This window comes from Lytechinus pictus, chromosome 5, assembly GCF_037042905.1.
Source record: "Lytechinus pictus isolate F3 Inbred chromosome 5, Lp3.0, whole genome shotgun sequence".
Classification (NCBI taxonomy): Eukaryota; Metazoa; Echinodermata; class Echinoidea; order Temnopleuroida; family Toxopneustidae; genus Lytechinus; species Lytechinus pictus.
This window is the reverse complement of record NC_087249.1, coordinates 47,536,865-47,556,044: the sequence shown is the minus strand read 5'-3', so window position 1 is coordinate 47,556,044 and position 19,180 is coordinate 47,536,865. Positions and strand designations below refer to the sequence as shown.

General features: G+C 36.3%; 1 protein-coding gene across 4 annotated transcripts in view; it reads right to left on the bottom strand.

The window, feature by feature from the left end:
• LOC129261169 (uncharacterized) overlaps nt 1–6,586 on the bottom strand; it is a 37,710-nt gene extending 31,124 nt beyond the window's left edge. For 2 of the 4 annotated variants that reach the window (XM_054899228.2, XM_064099109.1), the window contains exons 1-2: nt 6,302–6,586; nt 642–780 (exon numbers count right to left, since the gene is read on the bottom strand). In XM_054899228.2, coding sequence (XP_054755203.2) covers nt 642–780; nt 6,302–6,579 — 417 coding nt within the window. In that variant the 5' untranslated portion in view covers nt 6,580–6,586. Of the gene's footprint in view, nt 1–641; nt 781–3,246; nt 3,544–6,301 lie in introns of those variants that run through there. The other 2 variants (XM_054899229.2, XM_064099110.1) reach the window with 1 other exon arrangement.
• Between the last annotated feature and the right edge of the window lie 12,594 nt (nt 6,587–19,180).

Genomic DNA, 19,180 nt, shown 5'->3' with positions numbered 1-19,180 from the left:
AAATGCTCATCAAATGACAAAGAAAAGTTTCAACGTCTTTGTTGGTAAACTGGACTACGGAAACAACAGTTTCGGAGCTGACGGAAATTTGCAAATATGTCATTATTTTGTCCACAGTCCGGGGTGAAACTGTTGTTTTGATTCACCGATTTTCGGAAAAGACTTCTAGGTTGTTCTTTGCCTTGAAGGAAATTTGGCAATATATTCCATATTCTTGAATTCGTTGAGCAAAGGCTCCCTAATTTTCAAAAGATAAAAATACCCTCATATTCTGTTTTGCGTTAGCAGGGACGGATTCAGGATTTACGGATATCGAGGTTATAGGCCCTTTATCACAGGAATAATCAAAATGCATGAGAGAATGTTCCGATTAAAAGATCTGACAATAAAAGGGAAAATTGTCTTGGGGCGAGGACAAAGGCCACCCCCCCCCCCCCCCACTTGACCCGCCTGCATAATACATGTATAGGTAATGAGGAGCAACATGAGAATCGTTTGATGACTATATAGGACAGGATAGTATTTAGGTACATCTAGGCGGTCTTTAAACATGTTAAAGGAATGAAAATGATACAAACATAAAAAAAAACATTGCTAAAGGTAAAAAAGGGGGTAAAATTCAATATATAACCCTAACTTACTGTTGGTCCTTGTGGCTTATTTTCCTCGGGTAGGGACAGTGCGGTCCTGCGGCGATTCATAACCTTTCCCGCCGATGTAGCCCCCTTCCTGGAACCACTCCCATGGCTCATGGTGTCCATGTCAAGCACAGTTATCCGCCTAGAACGAGACATTGAGATAAATACCCGTCAAACGAACAGACGCAACATTTAAAAAATCAATTTTTTTTTTCTTGCAAAAGTAAACGTTTGCTCCCGTAATTTATTCGAACTTGAAAATATGTCACAAAACGCTTACAAGAAACTGTTGATTCCTTTCAAGCTCTCAGGGTTGAGTCAACACGGGGAAATTCAGAATAAACAATTTTATGACCAGGAGCTTTTGTTTACTTAAACAATGAGTAATTAATTTTACCACAGATAAAAGAAGTAATCGGCAGTTTGGAGACAATTTTGTCCAAGCTCGATCGTTTGCAGTCTGATTCCAAAGTTTATAATTTGATGACATTCCGTACTACCAAACTTAAATCAGGTTTTGTCATTGGACCTTTGCGCTCACCGCAGACAACAAAAACGTTTACAGCGATCTACATGTACCATGGACCTATTACAAATAGTTCCATGGTTCTACATCCCATTTTCTCGTTATAAGAATTGCCTGTCATTTCCATAGAGATCAAAAGTCATTGAGATTCGTCAATCGGGCATAACCTAAAATCATAGATGGGCATTGTTGTGTATAATCGCGCTGAAATAAGCAAAGACCTTGACTAGCTGCGAAGTCCTGTAACCCGGCCCCTCACGAGGCAAATCCAATCGCGGATAGACTTTTTTTGTTCGGAAAAAAAGTACATGTAACCCCCTCCCAACAATTAGATTGCGGTTATATTGTATACTAATTGGACTATTATTTATGCATATTGGTCATGTTTAGATGTCTAACAATAATAGTTATAGTTGAAATAACATTTATCAACATTTGGGGTTGGTGGACATCTTAAGATTGAATATCCACTTTCATTCATTATTCAACTGTTCAACATATGCAGAACAATTGCTCTGAAGTCAGTAGATGCCCCCAAAACTTGAAATATACTTTTACTTGAAAATATCCTATTATCATAAATGAACATGAAATGTTGAAATTATGAATGTATCGATGAAAAATGATGTATTGCTTGAACAAGACCGTATCAATTGAAATTGCAGTACGATAATAAAAAAGTGTGTTAATTTTCATTTCTATTTTCAAAATTTTGAGATCCACGCGAGTCATATCGTGAAATTGAACTTGAAATCTGCGATTACGATGATTTTCATGATTATGCTCGCAATAGTACACGTGTTTTTTTTATATAATGATGGTGATGACAATGGTTGGTTGTGATGATGATGATGACGACGATGATAATGGTAGTGGTGGTGGTGTTGGTGGTGTTGGTGGTGGTGATGATGATAATGATGATGATTGATGATGGTCATGATGATGATGGTCATGATGATAATGATGATGATGGTGATGATGGTGATGATGATGATGATGAGGGTGATGAGGGTGATGATGATGATGATGAGGGTGATGATGAGAGTGATGATGATTGTGGTGGTAAGAAGGAGAACTGATTGATATTTTTCAGACGGGAAGACGATTGGGTAACTGCATGGGTATGCTCATTGGGTACTACATGCATGCAATGCAACACACTGCCACGTTATTGAGATGTAACTGTAATTGAAAAGCATTCCATTTTTATAAGGGAAGGAGTATTCCTAAGTGATAAAAATGATGTTGTTTATATATGTCTTTATCATGGGAATTAAAAAGAAGGGAATCTGAATGAAAATAATATATAAAACAAAAACTTATTCTTCATCTACTGCCGATAAGCTGTCCTTGATAACAAATCGGCATACAAACACCCCCCCCCCCTCCCATTCAGTTAGTTGACTAATAGCAATGGAAGTTAAAATATGTGTTTACCCGTGTATAGGACACCATCCTCGCAAGCTTTCCTTTTTTAGGAGGGTCCTTCGGATTTATTTTTAATTGTTTTACTAGAGTTTTTAATGGAAAATGTAAGTAAATTGAATTGAATGCTAAGAGATGAAATTCCTCTAATTCTATTATTATTATTACTATTATTATCATCATCGTAATTATTATTGTTATAATTTCATTATCATCGTCATCACCATTATTCTTCTTATTTTACAATTATTCTTACACTTATGCAAAACATTTTTGGTTAAAAAAGGAGAATATATAATGATTTATAGAAAGCCAGTTTATATTTTAAATGTGTTATATATAGCAATGCACAAGGGTGTTTTTTGTGTGTGTTTTGTTTGTTTTTGTTTTTTTAGGTGGAACATCGTATTGTAAACTTGCTCCGTCTTTTCACTGACTACTAATATATTTACTTTCATGTTAATCTCTTTTTAATGTTGAATAAAATGATATCATAATATGATATTAATAGCGATGATTATTTTAACAAATCATTTTATGGAATGTACACACTAAGGCCTATAAAGAGTAGCATGACATATTTTTCATGATAATTTGTTTTATATTAAGAGGTGTAACTAACCACGTCTAGAGCCTATAATTTCGTGCTGAACTAACCTGTGCTTTGGTCTAAAACTTTCGCTTGGGGAACCAAGATCAGCTCGCTCCATGCTGGCCCACCTTTGACCCTCCACCGCCGCCAATTATTCCAGAAGATCTTTCCTATAATTCCAATCCCCTTCAAGAGTGGTCTCTTTAATCAGCCGATTTGGGTAATAAGATGCTTATAAAACTCAAGAGGATTTGAGACGCGATGTTGCACAAACAGAACCCCTTGAAGATTTGTTTTCGAGTACTCGTTTGTGGCGTCTTGACCGCTATATGCACGTACACGCTTAGACACACTGCAATGCCGCCGCCGGTTCGAAGCTGCGTTGCATTGTTTGTATAAGTAGATGTATAGAATTTCGGGACAATAGGATGTTCCTATTGAATACAATAGAATTATAGGATGAGTCTTTGGTGGGGGTTGCTAACTGCTTGTGTTCAGACAGTTGTAGTCGAGGCTTTCAAACGATACATCGATTGCTATTATCGTTGTCAAGAAGTTAACATTGTATACATTCAATTCAGTGAATTTATTGCAATTACATAATTTTATGGCGAGACAGTACTGTTACGTACACTTGTAGCTATTTTTTTTAAAACAATATTTTCCATTTCTTTTTTTGTTTCTAAATTATACTATACATATTATTCTGTGTTGGTTGATAAGACACCCCCCCCCACACACACACACACACACACACACACACACCAACAAGAACAAGTATAATCCCATAACATCACCAATCCAACTCCCCCTTTCAAAACCAACGCACTGACTCGATCAGTATATATAATCGTAATATGCCCCCCCCCCAAAAAAAAAAAAAAAAAATCAGGGGGTGAGTTATGATCTATGTGGCAACATATGTTTTTAAAAAAGCTGTGAGCGAGTAAAGTGAGTGATCAAAACAATTGACCCAGGCCTATAATGCAAAAATCTAATTTCATGATTGAATTTGACATAACTTTTCAGAAAATAATAATTACATATGACGATTTTCCTGTCATTTTTCTTTCTTGTCTTTTTTTTCTTGGTCGTGAAACTTTCTTGGTGTCCATTGCCTCAAAAACCACCTCCCTATCTCTGAAATGTTACAGTCACGCCAAGAAAACCGCATCCAGACCCTTGATCGGTCTGGAGGAGAGGCGTAATGAGCCAAACAAAATTGAGGGGGCTAGATATCGTGCGAAATATATATAAAAGTTGCAAGGAGAAGAGAGCGAGCAAAAGTTTCGACATTTTTATTTAAAATATCAAATTTTATGATAGATTTTGACATAATATAAAAAAAATAATCATATTTCACCCCCCTCTCTGTCCTTTTCTGTTATTTTTCTTGGTCTTGAAAATTTGTTGGGACTAGCGCCCCCACGCCCCCCCCCCCCCCCATTTGTACGCAAATGGAGTACATATAAGCAACAAAACAACCCTTTTGGTTCCGTTGAGATTAACCTAACATGGTCCGGCCGTATGAACAACGTTGGGCACAGTCCTCGCCGCTAGACAACTAAAGAGCCTTGAAGATCACTCTCTTGGGGACAGATCGATACAAACCTGGTGTTAGGATTGTTGATAAAAGTCCAATGGCTCGCAATTAGGGTCTCCGTCATTACACGTTTTCCAAGTCATCCCCGCGCTCGTGTCCTTATTTCAATCCCCAATCCCGATGTGACCATCGTCTCACCATTTATCATAAAAATATATGTAAATAATATGTATTTTTTGTCTGTATGTGTGTATGTTATTACATTTTTATGTATTTACGTACTATTGTATCACTTTAATGCTCCACTTCGCCAAGATGTTGCACTTTTTATTCTGGCGTTCCGGTCTTTTAATTGTCTTTCGTTATCTTCATCGATCTGCTTTTGTTTCTATCACTAAGAATCGTCGTGCCCCAGTAAACACGGACATGTGCAAAAGGGGTCCAGAGAGTTATGCTACCGTCACTTGGTGCGATTCTAGGGGGTGGGAGTGGCTTTGGGGACTCCGAAATAGTAATAAAGAAATAGATGATAAATAATTATGATAATAATGATAAAATGAATAATAATAATAATATTACTATTATGATAAATAAATAAATGAATAAATAAATAAATAAAAAGTAAATAAGTAAATAAGTGAACCAAAGTTTCGACCACAAAGAAGAAATATATATAGGCCTTTATATGTCAAGTGCTCTATAATTAAAACTTAAAATTCAAATTTTCTCACATCTAAAGGGATTTCAAATTAATGCTTTGGTAAAAGAGCTAAATCAGGCTGAAAACAATACGATATATAAATCGGAAAAACAAAACACTGAATTTTAATTACACTGAAAATTTCAATTGAATTTGGGCAAGGTAGAACACAGTTATGGTTAAAGTTTGGAATTATTTCAGTTAAACAGTCAACTGATGATGTCATATCCCCTTATATTCTTTCGCATTTTATTATATGAAATCAAATTTCTTTTCTTCATATTTTGTCCACCAAGATCGAAAATTGGATTGAAAACTGATGTGCGTTGTTGCTATAACATATTTTGTCACAAGGGAAACATATCATACATATAGTGTCAGTGGCGGACCGTGACCCAGAGGAGACAAAGCATTGGAGGGGCACAGCATTGTTCACAAACAATACAGTGCCCCTCCAATCATTTGTCTCCTTTGGGTCACGGTCCGCCACTGCATAGTGTACATAGAAAATATTGAATGATTATGATTTTCATGTACTTTTCATTTTCGGTAGGAGCTATTATCGTAGGAACAAAGGACATGGGACCTCAAAGTAGGAGACTTTTTAATAAATGAGACTTCTTTTAAACAAATGCCTTTAAGTTTATCGTTGATATTTCTCCTTCTTAATTGTTTTTTTCCTTACGTTTTTTACACTTATCATCACCAAAAATCATGAATACTATACAACCAATATGATTATATCAACATCATTACCAACACCATAATAAAGTCCTACTCATCACAGCCACCAACACCATCATCATCACCGTCGTCGTCATCATCATCCCCATCATCATCACAACCACCACCACCACCACAAGGCCAAACTGATTACCTATTCACGAGATGTTTTCTTGCAGACACCCTGGCCTCCTCATAGATAGGGGTCAATGACATCATGGTCATCGATCTGGTCAACGACCTCCTCCTATTAACCGGGTTATCGAAAGACAATGATCTCCGACTGGCTCGAACCCCTCCCAAACCGATTGTCCTCCCGATGAAGTTCTTCGGAAGACGAGCGATGGTCGAGGATGATGCCGGAGACGTGAGCAATGAGGACCAAGGCGAAGACGGTATCGCACTCTCTTCACCATTTGCGTTATCCAACATGTTGTTTTTGCTCTGTCAATAAAATATAATATGAATATAAAATAAAATACCATAGTAGTAGACAACTGCAACTGCTGATACTACGACTACTTCCAATACTACTTCTGTTCATATATTTAAGGAAATAGTTCTTAAAATGTCTCTTCGGGTCTATATAGATATATATAAATTCATCTCCCGCTACGCGCTTGCATTATTTATTTTACGATATAATGTCACGGATTTATCCTCCTTTGCAATATCATGAGCTTAAGATATATTTCGTTTTCAGATTGATATATCATAAAATTCATACAGCTCGCGCTTCGCGCTCATTATTTGTTTAGTGAGACATACTCTGGAGATGTGTGAAATGCTCAGGATTACAAAATGTATTGAAATGTCCTGTTTTCAAATTTTAGCTCGCGCTTCGCACTCGCAATATTTATTGAGAAAGATACGTTCAATTTATGCAAATACTCTTTTAAAATAAAAACATAAAAATCAAGTTAATATATCGAAAATTTCAGCTCGCGCGATTAATTAGTGAAATACGCACTATATCCATAAATTAGAAAAAAATACAACTTTCAAATTCCTTCAGACGGGCCTGTCTGAATTCACTCTCTTTATAACTCGTGAGTCATGTCAGTATATTGCCTCAACCCCACTGCAATTGTCCATGCATCATTTTTTGTGCTTGTTTTTCCCCTTCAAAATTTTGCATAACCTATGGAATTATAAGTTTCATGCATGTTAATTTGGAGGCAAGCGATTAAACGTTGGAGAACCCTTTGACCGGGCCCTTTGATAACCCACTAAAATCAAGCACAAACAATCACTAGTTTCTTAAAGACTATTTTACTGATCACTATACTGGTCATTTCAATTCTTATGTTTTGTTTTGCCTTTTTGAACATGCAAATTCTCTGATTATTTCAGTCCGCAATAATGAACCTATTTAGTATTGTGCAAATTCTCTCTTTAAAAATCAAAACAATCTTTGCATAGATTTCTGACAAACATGAAAAGAACACAATGAATGAATTAACTAACTGACACAGTCAATAAATAAATATAACATACAAAAAGATCAATACAATATGAATGAAGTAATCAATAATATAACTATTAAGACATTAATGGTAAAAATTGGTAATAACCTGGAAAGGGGGCACTTTCCACAAGATAAACATGAAGAAGAAACTGTCCTTTTTATCTGCCACTAGTTACTGAAATACAACTTGAGATGAATGATTACATTTGTATCGGGATATTTTACAATTTAGACCCAGGCATTCATTTTTCAATTCATACATTTCCGAAAGTAGTTCCTTCGAAATGCAACATGATGTTTTTTCCTGCACAGATTGCCTATTCATTCTTATCCACTGCACAAGCCATTGAAGAGACTGCACAACAAGGAATCTGAGTTTATTTGTAAATTTCGTTCGCGCACGCCGAGAGCAAGAAACAAACATCTTGTATCTTGGCGTAAGAATGCTAAACACCTGGGGGGCGTTTCATGAAAGGACTTGTCGGACGTTTTATCCGACAAGTCCCATTTTATCCGACAGTTACCATAGGAACAGTGCCTCTCAGCCAATCAAAATCACAGAAAGATGTCAGATCTGACAACTTGTCGGATGAAAATATTGATGAAACACTCTCCAGGTTCAACCATGCTTACAGCAACCAATAGTCAGTGATTTACACTGACTACTGTTATAAGCTACCAGAATCCTTGCATTCTATTGGCTAAGAGAGCTATTTGTCAATGAAAATCACTGACTGTATGTTTCATGAAATACGTACAGTACTCTCCTGGTATACCAGTCCAAAAATGCAGGTGGATTAGATATTTCGCCGTCAAGCCATTTTTATGGGCAAGATGAACAAATGACCGTTTTACCCTTCAAGTTTATCCACTAACAAATTAGTGCATGGATGACGCCCTGTGGGCGGGGGTTGGGAGGATATCGCCCATGTACTTTTTCGTGATTAACAAACTAAATGGGGAAAATAATTACTTTGTTCATGTTTATCCAATGGAAAAGAAAGAAAGAATGCATTTACGACGTCACATGGGTTTGGGGGCAGGGATGAGGTCATCAGGGCCAATTTCATCAAGTGTTTAATCAAACAAGGGGAAGGAAGGGGTATTGAAATGCTTTCGAAATTACATGTTTTTAAGCTTCATCAGGGTCGACTAAATACAATGGAATGTTAAAGAACATGGTGATTTTTCCAAATTTGAGAGAAAGATACTGAGATAAAATAAGATATAATGATACTGATGAAACATCAGTGTCGTTCTGTCCGGGGATTATTTCTTCCGCCCCCCCCCCCTGAATTGTTATGAGAGTTTTTATCCTCTTATGTTTCTAATTGCCTATACGAGCAAGTTTACCATGGTTTCTGGTTTTATAATGCTGCAGTCACATTTCCCCTACGGCAGTTGTACGGCGAGTCGAAAACAGCCGTTTGATTCGTTCTTATTTAAACCATCTACATTGTATCTGGTACAAAGAATGGTTAAAACGACTGTTTTCGACATGCCGTACGGCCGGTCTAGGGGAAATGTAACTGCACCATCCATTACTGATAAATTCTTTCACTGACAACGCCCGGATCAATTGTCGCGCTAGCAAATATCGTGTCACCTGTTCTAGGGGGGGGGGGGCGGTCAGCCCCTAAAAATAAAAATAAAATTATGACTTTTTGCGTGATAATTCTTTTTTTAGAGGGTGGCTAACAATTTTGCACCCCCACCTTTTACGAAATACTGTATCCGCCCCCGGTGACCAGTGACAGATTGGATGGTTGTTTGGCGATGGAATCTCCGGCATCTATTGTTGCTATGCCAGATGTGCACATTTTGTGTTGGCACCGCCAGCTTAACATTGGCCCGATTGCGAATACGTATTCATTTGCGTTTTCACAGTTCATTAGCAGATCACAGCAAATGTAACAATACGGATAAGGGGCTACAATTCCACGTTTATCAGTAGCATCCTACAGATTTATACATTTATTATCATCAGAAAGGCAAAAATAGAGGTTAGTTCATTAATAGAATCATGTTTTTTTTAGAGTTTTGTTAAGCATCAAGTGAAATTTTAATAACTTTGCCGTTGCTTCAACTGTTCACACAGAGTACAGAGGCATGTTTTTGTGCAAGGCATGTAACAGAAGCCTACGGTCAGATGCATTTTGCATTTGCATTGCACTACAAAGATAGATGGTAAAGCTTATTTCTTCAAGGTTGGAATGTACAGTACGGTCATTCATTTTCATTGAATTACAGAGAAAGATAAAGAATTTACTTCTTCAAAGCATAATTCAAATTACAGTGAATAATTTACCTTTACAATGAATTCGAATTAAGAAGAGTGCAGCTTATTTTTCGATGGTTGAATTTGAAGTACATTTGTACGATACATTACTGTAAAAAACGTTTGACATTTTATTTCAAGCAATGATGTTTGAGCCCCTTACTCTAACTTTTATTGTAGGCTATTATAGGGAAGATATGTCTTTCCCCACTTTAAAACGTTTTTGAATTGCAGTAAGACTCGTAATCCAACTTTAATCAGAAGGCCATAACCAGAACAGAAGAGAGGGTCTAATTTCACTCATTATTCGATAGTTTTGGAACCGGTCGAAGCTGGGGGCTTCGACCCCCCCCTCCAATCATTATTTTTTCACAAAACCATGTACAAAAACGTAAAAAATGACCATTGTGATATTTGCATGGTCAACACCCCCCCCCCCACATACACACACACACACTTTGAAAACCGATCCGCGGCCCCTGAGTTAAAAAAAATGATTAAGCTCAAATCATATCTGATCAATATTAAAACGCGATTAGTACTGCCCCCTAAAAATTGTTGCAAAATGACCCTTATTTTGAATGACATTTTTGTATTTTTTTGTTATACAGAATTCCAAAGATTTGTTTAATTGGGACGAGGCAGCACAATAATCTGTGACTAATAAGATTTTGCGGAGCAAGCTCGGACAGAAGCCATTAACTTGTACCATACCAGTCAGGCGCATACGGGAAGGAGGAGGGGAGGTCGGCCTTGAGAAGCTGGAGGCGAGACAATGAATTTCGCTTAATGATACCAGAACCACTTGGACAGTCCCCCGGGAGCAGCCCAGGAGAGAGCGAGATGCTGCCGTAGTCTGAGAACGCTGGAATAATAAGTAAGTACCATTAACACAGAAAATTAAATTTCCTTTATGTTGATACCACTTTTACCCTTTCCGGATTTTTAAAAATAATTATGGTCTAATTCTAGTCTTTATATTTTCAAAAAATATCTACAATCTGGAAAATTAACTCTGTTGAATGAATCATTATCACATGCATTGGCTTGTAACAATGTAAGAAAGCTTACCGGATATCTACTTGAAGTTTCAGCAAAAATCTTAAAGCAAAAGCTTTAGGGGTTTCAAATTAAAAGTAGAGAGAACGAGAGTACATACGAATGTGCTAAATCCTAACTTTAATGCATTATGTGCTTATACTTTGTTATAGTTTTACTATATCTGAAGTTTAATTACAGTAAAATATGAAGGAAATCATCTTCAAATACTTTTCAAAGAAAGAATTCATTCTGCAGTTGACCCTGGATGACACCTATCTCACCCTCTCGTCCCCTCTCTTTTTCCACCTCTCGCCTCGTTCAACCTCGTGAGCAGAAATTCTTGAATGTAATTAGCTGTCAGTCACTCTATGAAACGAACAAGAGATATATCTCAGAATGGACATTATTTTGCATTCTAACAGAGGATATTGTACATTTCACGCATGCAAGTATGCGTTGATTAAAAGAAGATTCGTAAATTTCTTGACCCGTTATTTTGATTGACAAATAATCAATAGGGCGTGCGGCACGTGCCGACTGTCATATCACGTCAAGCAGCCAGATATCATGAATCGCTTAACATCGATTTTCAAATCAATTTCAAAATACTATAATTAACCCTTAATTCAATCAACCCCATTTTTCCCACCTTCTCAAGCCTGGATGAAAGTAACAAGATTTGATAGAGTAAAAATGACCCCCCCAAAAAAAAAAAAATTATAATAATAATAATAAAATAAAATACAAAATAAAAATAACGTATAATAAATAAATTCAGTTCAATTCAGTCAAAATAAATAATGATAACAATAACACTTGAAAATTGTTCAAAATCGGACGAGGAGTAACAAAGCAAACACATTTAAAATTGTTACATTGTTTCAAAACAGTTTTCTGCATGTCTACATGACTATATAATTATGCTATGGGCTAGCTGATGTCATCTCAACTATCCTTCTGTTTTTAATTCATGATGTTTTAGCTGTTTAATCTTTTCCTCCAATGATGTAAAAACAGGATCGACCACAGATTAATGTGCAAAGCCATCAATGCTTAAACTAATTTGTTTCACGGGAGACAAGTTTTACACAAATGTATGAAATATCAAATTATGATTGATGCATATGAAAAAGAAAGTGTGGATATGACATCATCAGCCCAACTATGGCATATGTATAGGCATGCATTCAAGTATTTTTTTAACTTTCCATCATCAGATACAATCCTCGGTAGCTTCACAAGCATGACAAGTGCGTATCAGTAATCGGCGCCAGCTGAATATTGGACATAAATTTATGCGTCATAATCACGTGACCTGAGCGATCGAACCATTTTCTCCAAAAAGAGGCAGAGCAGTCCACCCGAAATCGCCGCTCGTCAAACAAGAATTTATACTTCAGAAAACATTTTTTTACGGCAGTTAGAGAATCTTCATAATTTGGAATATTGACTGGAAAATCTTGAGTTACAAGGAGCAGTTTGAACAGTTTTTCTTGGACAGAAACTTTAAATTTTCTGTGTGCGGACTAGACACCACTTGAACGGCTGAGCTTCGCCGAGGCTATCCGAACCTCTCGGCGGGGTTTGTTGATGTGTCTCTGGACGGTTGTTCTGCCCTTGATAATCGATTTGAACTTGATAACTGATTATCAGCGGACAGAGAAGTGTTTAAAATGTTGTGGAGCTATATGGAGGAAGATTTTCTCACTGGATCTTGGATGACAATAACTTTTGATGCTTACACTTTGTGTTCCTGCAATCATGGATGCATGACAATACCATCAAAGAGTGGTCAGATCATGGAGGGACATGCTGAGACTGAACAAATGTTGCTGTATGAGTGAGTCCTTTTACCCGTAGAACAATACGGCAATATCACTTAATGGTCTTAATGAAACTTTGAACTTTATGAAAATTGGTTAAGTGTATGTTTTAGTGTCAGGATTTGTAGCGTAAGTTAGTTTAGCCCCCCCCCCCCACCCCCCCCCCCCCCCCCGTAGGCGTAGAATAAGCGCCTGACCGAAACGTATTCTTTTGCCCTTTTCCATAAAGTTTATCGTTTCATATCAAGAAGATTGGTGTGTTGTCACCTGCGGGTAATCAAATTAATTTTCATAATTTTCATTGAATGTATGCCGAAAGCTTTACAACTTTTTTTTCAACACGAAAAGGTAGTAAGGCTTTTACCCCGACAATTCTCGTTGAATTGTACGCTACGATTTTGTGTGTTTCTATAAACAGGAGCGGTGCCAAATGTAGGGGGAAAGGGTTTATTCCCTATGATTGTTTAAGTAATGAAGAAAAAAAAAGATAAAAATAAAGATAAAAAAGAATTCAGAGATAATTTGAGGTCAACAAATTGTATAAGACCCTTATCATTCAATTGAGAGAAAGGATGACGTCACTTTTCCGTCCTCTTGCCCCTTATGATAATACCATTGCACCGCCCCTGAATGGAAGTACTTAACCACGCCAAGATTTTGGCTGGTGGAATTTGTGTAAAAATGATATTCGATTATTCGATCGTTAATCGATTCCGCGTCTGAAAGTCGGAGAAATCACGTTCGTTTCGTTCGGAAATATTCGTTTCGTACGTCTACTTTACAAGGTGAAATTTATTACATATACTTTATCATTTTTATTTTGCTTTATCGATATATCCGTTTCGTATAGTTTACATGGTGAGCTCTGTTACATTGATTTTGTCTGTTGTAATTTTGTATTTTCATTTCGGTTTGTCGATTTTATTCGTTCATTTCATTGCTCTATATTTCTAATCAAATTGTCATCGTGTGGATCATTGTACAGTCCAAAAAAAAAGAGTTCTAGGACCATGGATAATAGGCATAGAGCTTTAGAGAGTGACAAAGAGCCAATGTTCACTATCAAAATATGAACAGGTCACGACTTATAGCTTATTATTCCACTTCATAAATGTAGATCTAGGTGCTCAGATTGTTATTGTCTAAATTTTTGTTTGGCAGTTTAAAATTATAACAGTCCCATGCACGTACGTATTATAATAAAAGATCTATACATTGTTTAGATGATTGGTACTTAATTTGGAATTTGAGACAGCACAGGCCGTCAGGCGTATCTAAAAATGAATTTATAATCATGACTATCTGGCAGAAACAAAAGCCGAAATTTCTGTTAAGACCTAGCTGAAACAGAAGCAGAAAAAAAATGGGTTTCATGGTAGTGATGATTATGATAGTGAATGATTATTGTCAAAAGGAAAAAAGACAATGGAATTGTTTCATATTCTAGATCTAGTGCTTAATCAGACATGTTATATGAGAACCAAGCTACATGTAATTTGTTTTGTATTTTTAACCTAGTCCATGATTTTTGTATTCAGATTTATAGCATCTGTTATGACCATGTTATTTCATTATAATATGGATTTTTCATTCTAGCTATACGTACTTGATAGAAACCGCTATAAGAACCATGCAAGCTATTTCATTAACACGGATATTTTTTTTATATTGTAGATCTAGTGCGTATCTTATTTCATTATTCAAAAGTTATAAAACATCATCAGAACCGAAATATTACATTAACATAAAACTTTGCTTGATATCTAGACCTAGTGCATATTTAATGCTCAAATTTAATTTTCCATCTGTTAAGACTTAGGGGAAACAGGAGTAGAATTAACAAACAAGTTTATGGTGATTACGATTATGATTGTGACAAAGACATTTTATTTATCATTCTCGATTTAGTGCTTAATTTATGAATTTATATTAATAGAATCAGAACAAAGCTGTTCCATAAACTAAATGTCTTTTTTTACATTCTAAATTTAGTGCATGATATGTATTCAAATTTATTTAAAAAAACTGTTATCAACAAGCCATTTTTAAAATTAACATTGAATTTTGTTTTATGTTCTATATATTTATGCATACTTTATTTATTACAGTTCACAGAAAATTAAGAACCATTATCATAACCAAGCTGTTACCATGAAATTTTGTTTGAAATTCTAGATCTAGTGCATCATCTATCTTCAATTTTCTTTTAGAAACCGTTATCACAACCAAGCTTTTTCATTAAAATAGACTTTTGTTTTATATGTTAGATAAAGTGCATAATTAAGAGAACCAGCATATTTGATTAAAATGGGATTTTGTTTTCTATTGTAGATAAAGTGCATATTTCATATAATCAAATTTATTGAAGCAGTAATCACAACCAAGAATTATCACGGGATTTTTGTGTTTGTTTCAGATATGGAATGCCCAAAATATCTGCATAACATCAGCCAGGAAGCAAGTCTAGTTCACACAGATTACAATCGTAGACCACAATTAGGTGATTACCATGACTACTAGACTCATCAGTTTTTGTGTGAATGTCGGTCCAGAACAACCAATTCATCCATGGCTTTTGTCAGCCTGACGCAAACCTGATGTACATGAACGAAGTTCTGCAAGAGTAATTACCTGTTTAGAAGAATATCACTTCATGCTGAAGCTATACATTCTATCGAGCTCGTTAAGATATATCATTTCATGCCAAGAAGATTGCTGCATTGATTTGTCACCTATTAAAAGGTCGTTTATTGCGAAAGGAAAAGGAAAATTCCTATATTTTTTGGCAAAGTTTTCGTCCGTGCTCTCGTTCATTCGTTGAGTCTTTCTTACGTCCTCTTGTTCAATCGTTGAGTCTTTCTTACGTTCATTTCGTTCTTGCGTTTTAAATTGTTATCACGCTGTGCATCGCTCATCTCGTTCGTTTGAATTATTGCGGTAAGTTTTATCGTATTAGCAATCTTTTTGCATTTTCTATATATCACTGATATCAGTCTGTATATATTTTTCATTCAAGATTAAAAGTTTCGTATAACAAGTCCCCCTCACGTAATAATAGATCTAGTCATCCCCACGGTTAATGAAACAAGGATCATGGGTGTCTGATAGAAAAAAGACACAAGCATGTACAAACGGGGGGGGGGGGTATACCTGCATGGTAGAATCATATATAGGCCTACATTTCTTTCTGAAATAGAAATATAATTATTTTAAATGTTTAAGGTGATGATGATGATCCTTGTCAAATAAAAAATACAATGAATTTTTATTCATATTTTAGATCTAGTGCTTAACTTACATTAACATTGATTTTTGTTTCGTATTCTAGATCTACTTGTTTTTGTAATTCGATTTTATAGGAACTGTTATCAGAACGAAATCTATTTCATTACCATGGATTTTTGTTTTATAATGTAGATCTAATCCATATTTTATTTCATTATTCAAATTTATAGATAACATTTTCATAACCAAGCTATTTCATTAACATGGATTTTTGCGTCTATTTTCAGGTATGGAATAGGCCTACCCCGAATAACCACCCAGCACTTCCAAGAAGGCAAGTCTACTTTTCACCTAGTTACAGAAACAACAGTACACAATTGCAAATATAGAACATTACTAGACTTATTAAGGTTTCACGAATATCGGCCTATAAGGAGGCAGAAATCATGACGTTTTGTCTTGTCGATCTGATCATACCTCAAGGACATGAACAAAACTCCAAACGAGTAATTAACCTGTAGAATACCAGTAATATTTCATGATCTTAATGAAACGAAGGATTCTATCGAGCTGGCTTGTGACGCCAATTTTAGTGTCGGGTTATCAAGGAAAACTCACACACTTCTAAAATAGGCGTCTCACAGTTTAAGCTTGTAATGAAACAGGATCGTTTGATATCTATATACATTAGGCCAATCCGTATGCATCACCTGAAGGTTAATAATTTTAATGTGACTGGGAATGTTCGATTGTTCCGAAAAGCCAAGTGTTGCACCTGCATGACGGAGAATCGTTCAGCGTTTTGCCTCCCGATGTTAGAATTTCGCTTAGCAAAAGAAAAAAAGACAACATTACACACAAAAAAGCAGACAAAGATCGTGAATATAATTCGTCCATCCACTCATATACATCCGTTGTAGTTTTTCGTAAGATCATTCGTTTTTCGTTTTTAATCATCATGCTCAACATGGACATGTGTCGATCGTCTCGTTCGTTTGCGTCATTACGGTAAGTGTAATCTAAACAGCACTCTTTGACAATTTCTTTATGCACATCAATCGCTGATATGAGCCTTATAATTCTTTATTAACATTGCGGTAGTTCAAATTTAGAAATTTAGGTCTGACATTTCATACAGAACTAGCCCATGCAAGTAATGCAGTGATGGAGACATAAGTAAATTAACGTGAATCGTAGGGTTTAGGACAAAGTAGGCTAGTCATAATCAAACGAGCAGCACCATTGATTAAATATTCCGATAGATCTACGTCACAATACAAATAATATAAATAGAAATAAAAACTACAAAACAGGACGATAATCATTATTTGACAGCATTCTGCAAAGTTGATTTTAGATTCTAGATCTATAATGCATGAGTTTTGAAATTGAAATGTAATTAAGATGCCCACTACTCATTTAACTAAATATTTATCAACAGCTTGTTTATGTCGTACAGGTCTGGAAAGAGAATACTTCTTCACGCAATTTTGGCGAGAAGCTTCGGTTGCAACCATGCCGACATATTATCTTCACGCAGTTTTGACGAAAAGCTTCGACTGCAACCATGTCGACATATCTTCACGTAGTTTTGACGAGAAGCTTCGACTGCATCCATGTCGACATATCTGCACGCAGTTTTGACGAGAAGCTTCGACTGCAACCATGTCGACATATCTTCACTAAGTTTTGACGTGAAGCTCCGGCTACATCCATGTCGATATATCTTCACAGAGAGCTTCAACTGCACCCATGTAGACTCGGAAAAAAATTATGGAAATGAACCAAGCTCTGCGGAAGACCATCACTTGACAATAGACTTTGCTGTAACACCACAGCAAAGCTCACAGGCCTACAAATGGACATTGTATGAAATCCTTTAAAGAGAAAGGACATTTGTAAATCGATTACATGATGTTTTGGTAGTGTATGGTTGACTATACGATATGTTGATTATTTGGTTGTTATAATGAATGGTAAAAAAATAGGTGTATTTGAGTGGTAATTTCAGATCCTAAAAAGGGTCGAGCTATTTAAAATGGATTCTCTTTTACAGATTTGCGATTCAACACGTCACCCTTTCATCATACAGCAACAAGTCCTCTTTCATACAACATGTCGCCCTTTCATCACACAGCAACAAGACGACTCTCATAAAACTAGTCGCCCTTAGATCATACAGCAGCAAGTCGTCTTCTCTAAAACACACATCAACAAGTCGTCTTTCATATAGCGTATCACCTTTTCACCATACAGCGGCAACTTTCCTTCCTTGCGACATGTCGCCCTACCAACATATAGCAACAAGAGGCCTCTCATACTGTATGTGGCCCTTTCATCATATAGTAGCAAGAATCGTCTAATACAACTTATGACAACTCGTCCTCCTTTCATCTTACAGTATCAGGTATGTCGCTCTTTCTTCATAAGCAACAGGTCTAATTTCATACATGTCCCCCATTCATCATTATGCAGCAAAAAGGTGCCTTCAATACACGAAGTCACCCTTCCATCATTCACCAAGAAGTATTTCATACATATCGTCCTTTCATCATAGCAACAAGACTCCTCTCATTCAACTAGTCGCCCTTTCTACATATAGCAAGAAGTCGCCTTTAATAAAACATGTCACCCTTTCATCATACTGCAAAAAACATGACAAATCGCCTTTAGTACATGTTGCCATGTCACCATCCAGCATCAAATCACCTTCCATACTAGTCCTTTCATCATATAACAACAAGAAGCATTCCTATCAACATATCGCCCTTTCAACGTAAAGCAAGGAGTCGCCTTCCATAAAACATGTCGCCCTTTCATTTTTCAGCAACCAGTCGCCTGTCATACATGTCACCCTTTTATCAAGCAACATGTCTCCCTTTCATCACACAACATGTCTCCCTTTCATCACACAACATGTCTCCCTTTCATCACACAACATGTCTCCCTTGCGTCATAGATGTACAAGTCGGCTTTTTATACGACATGCAAGCCTTTCATCATAGATCAACAAGTCCTCTTTCATAAAAGATGTCGCCCTTTCATCATACAGCAACAAGTCGCCTTCTCTAAAACATGTTGCCCTTTCATCATACAAAATGTCGCCCTTTCATCATACAGCACATATCGCCTTTCAGGTCGCCCATTCATCATATAGCATCAAGACGCCTCTCGTATAACTAGTCGCCCTTTCATCAT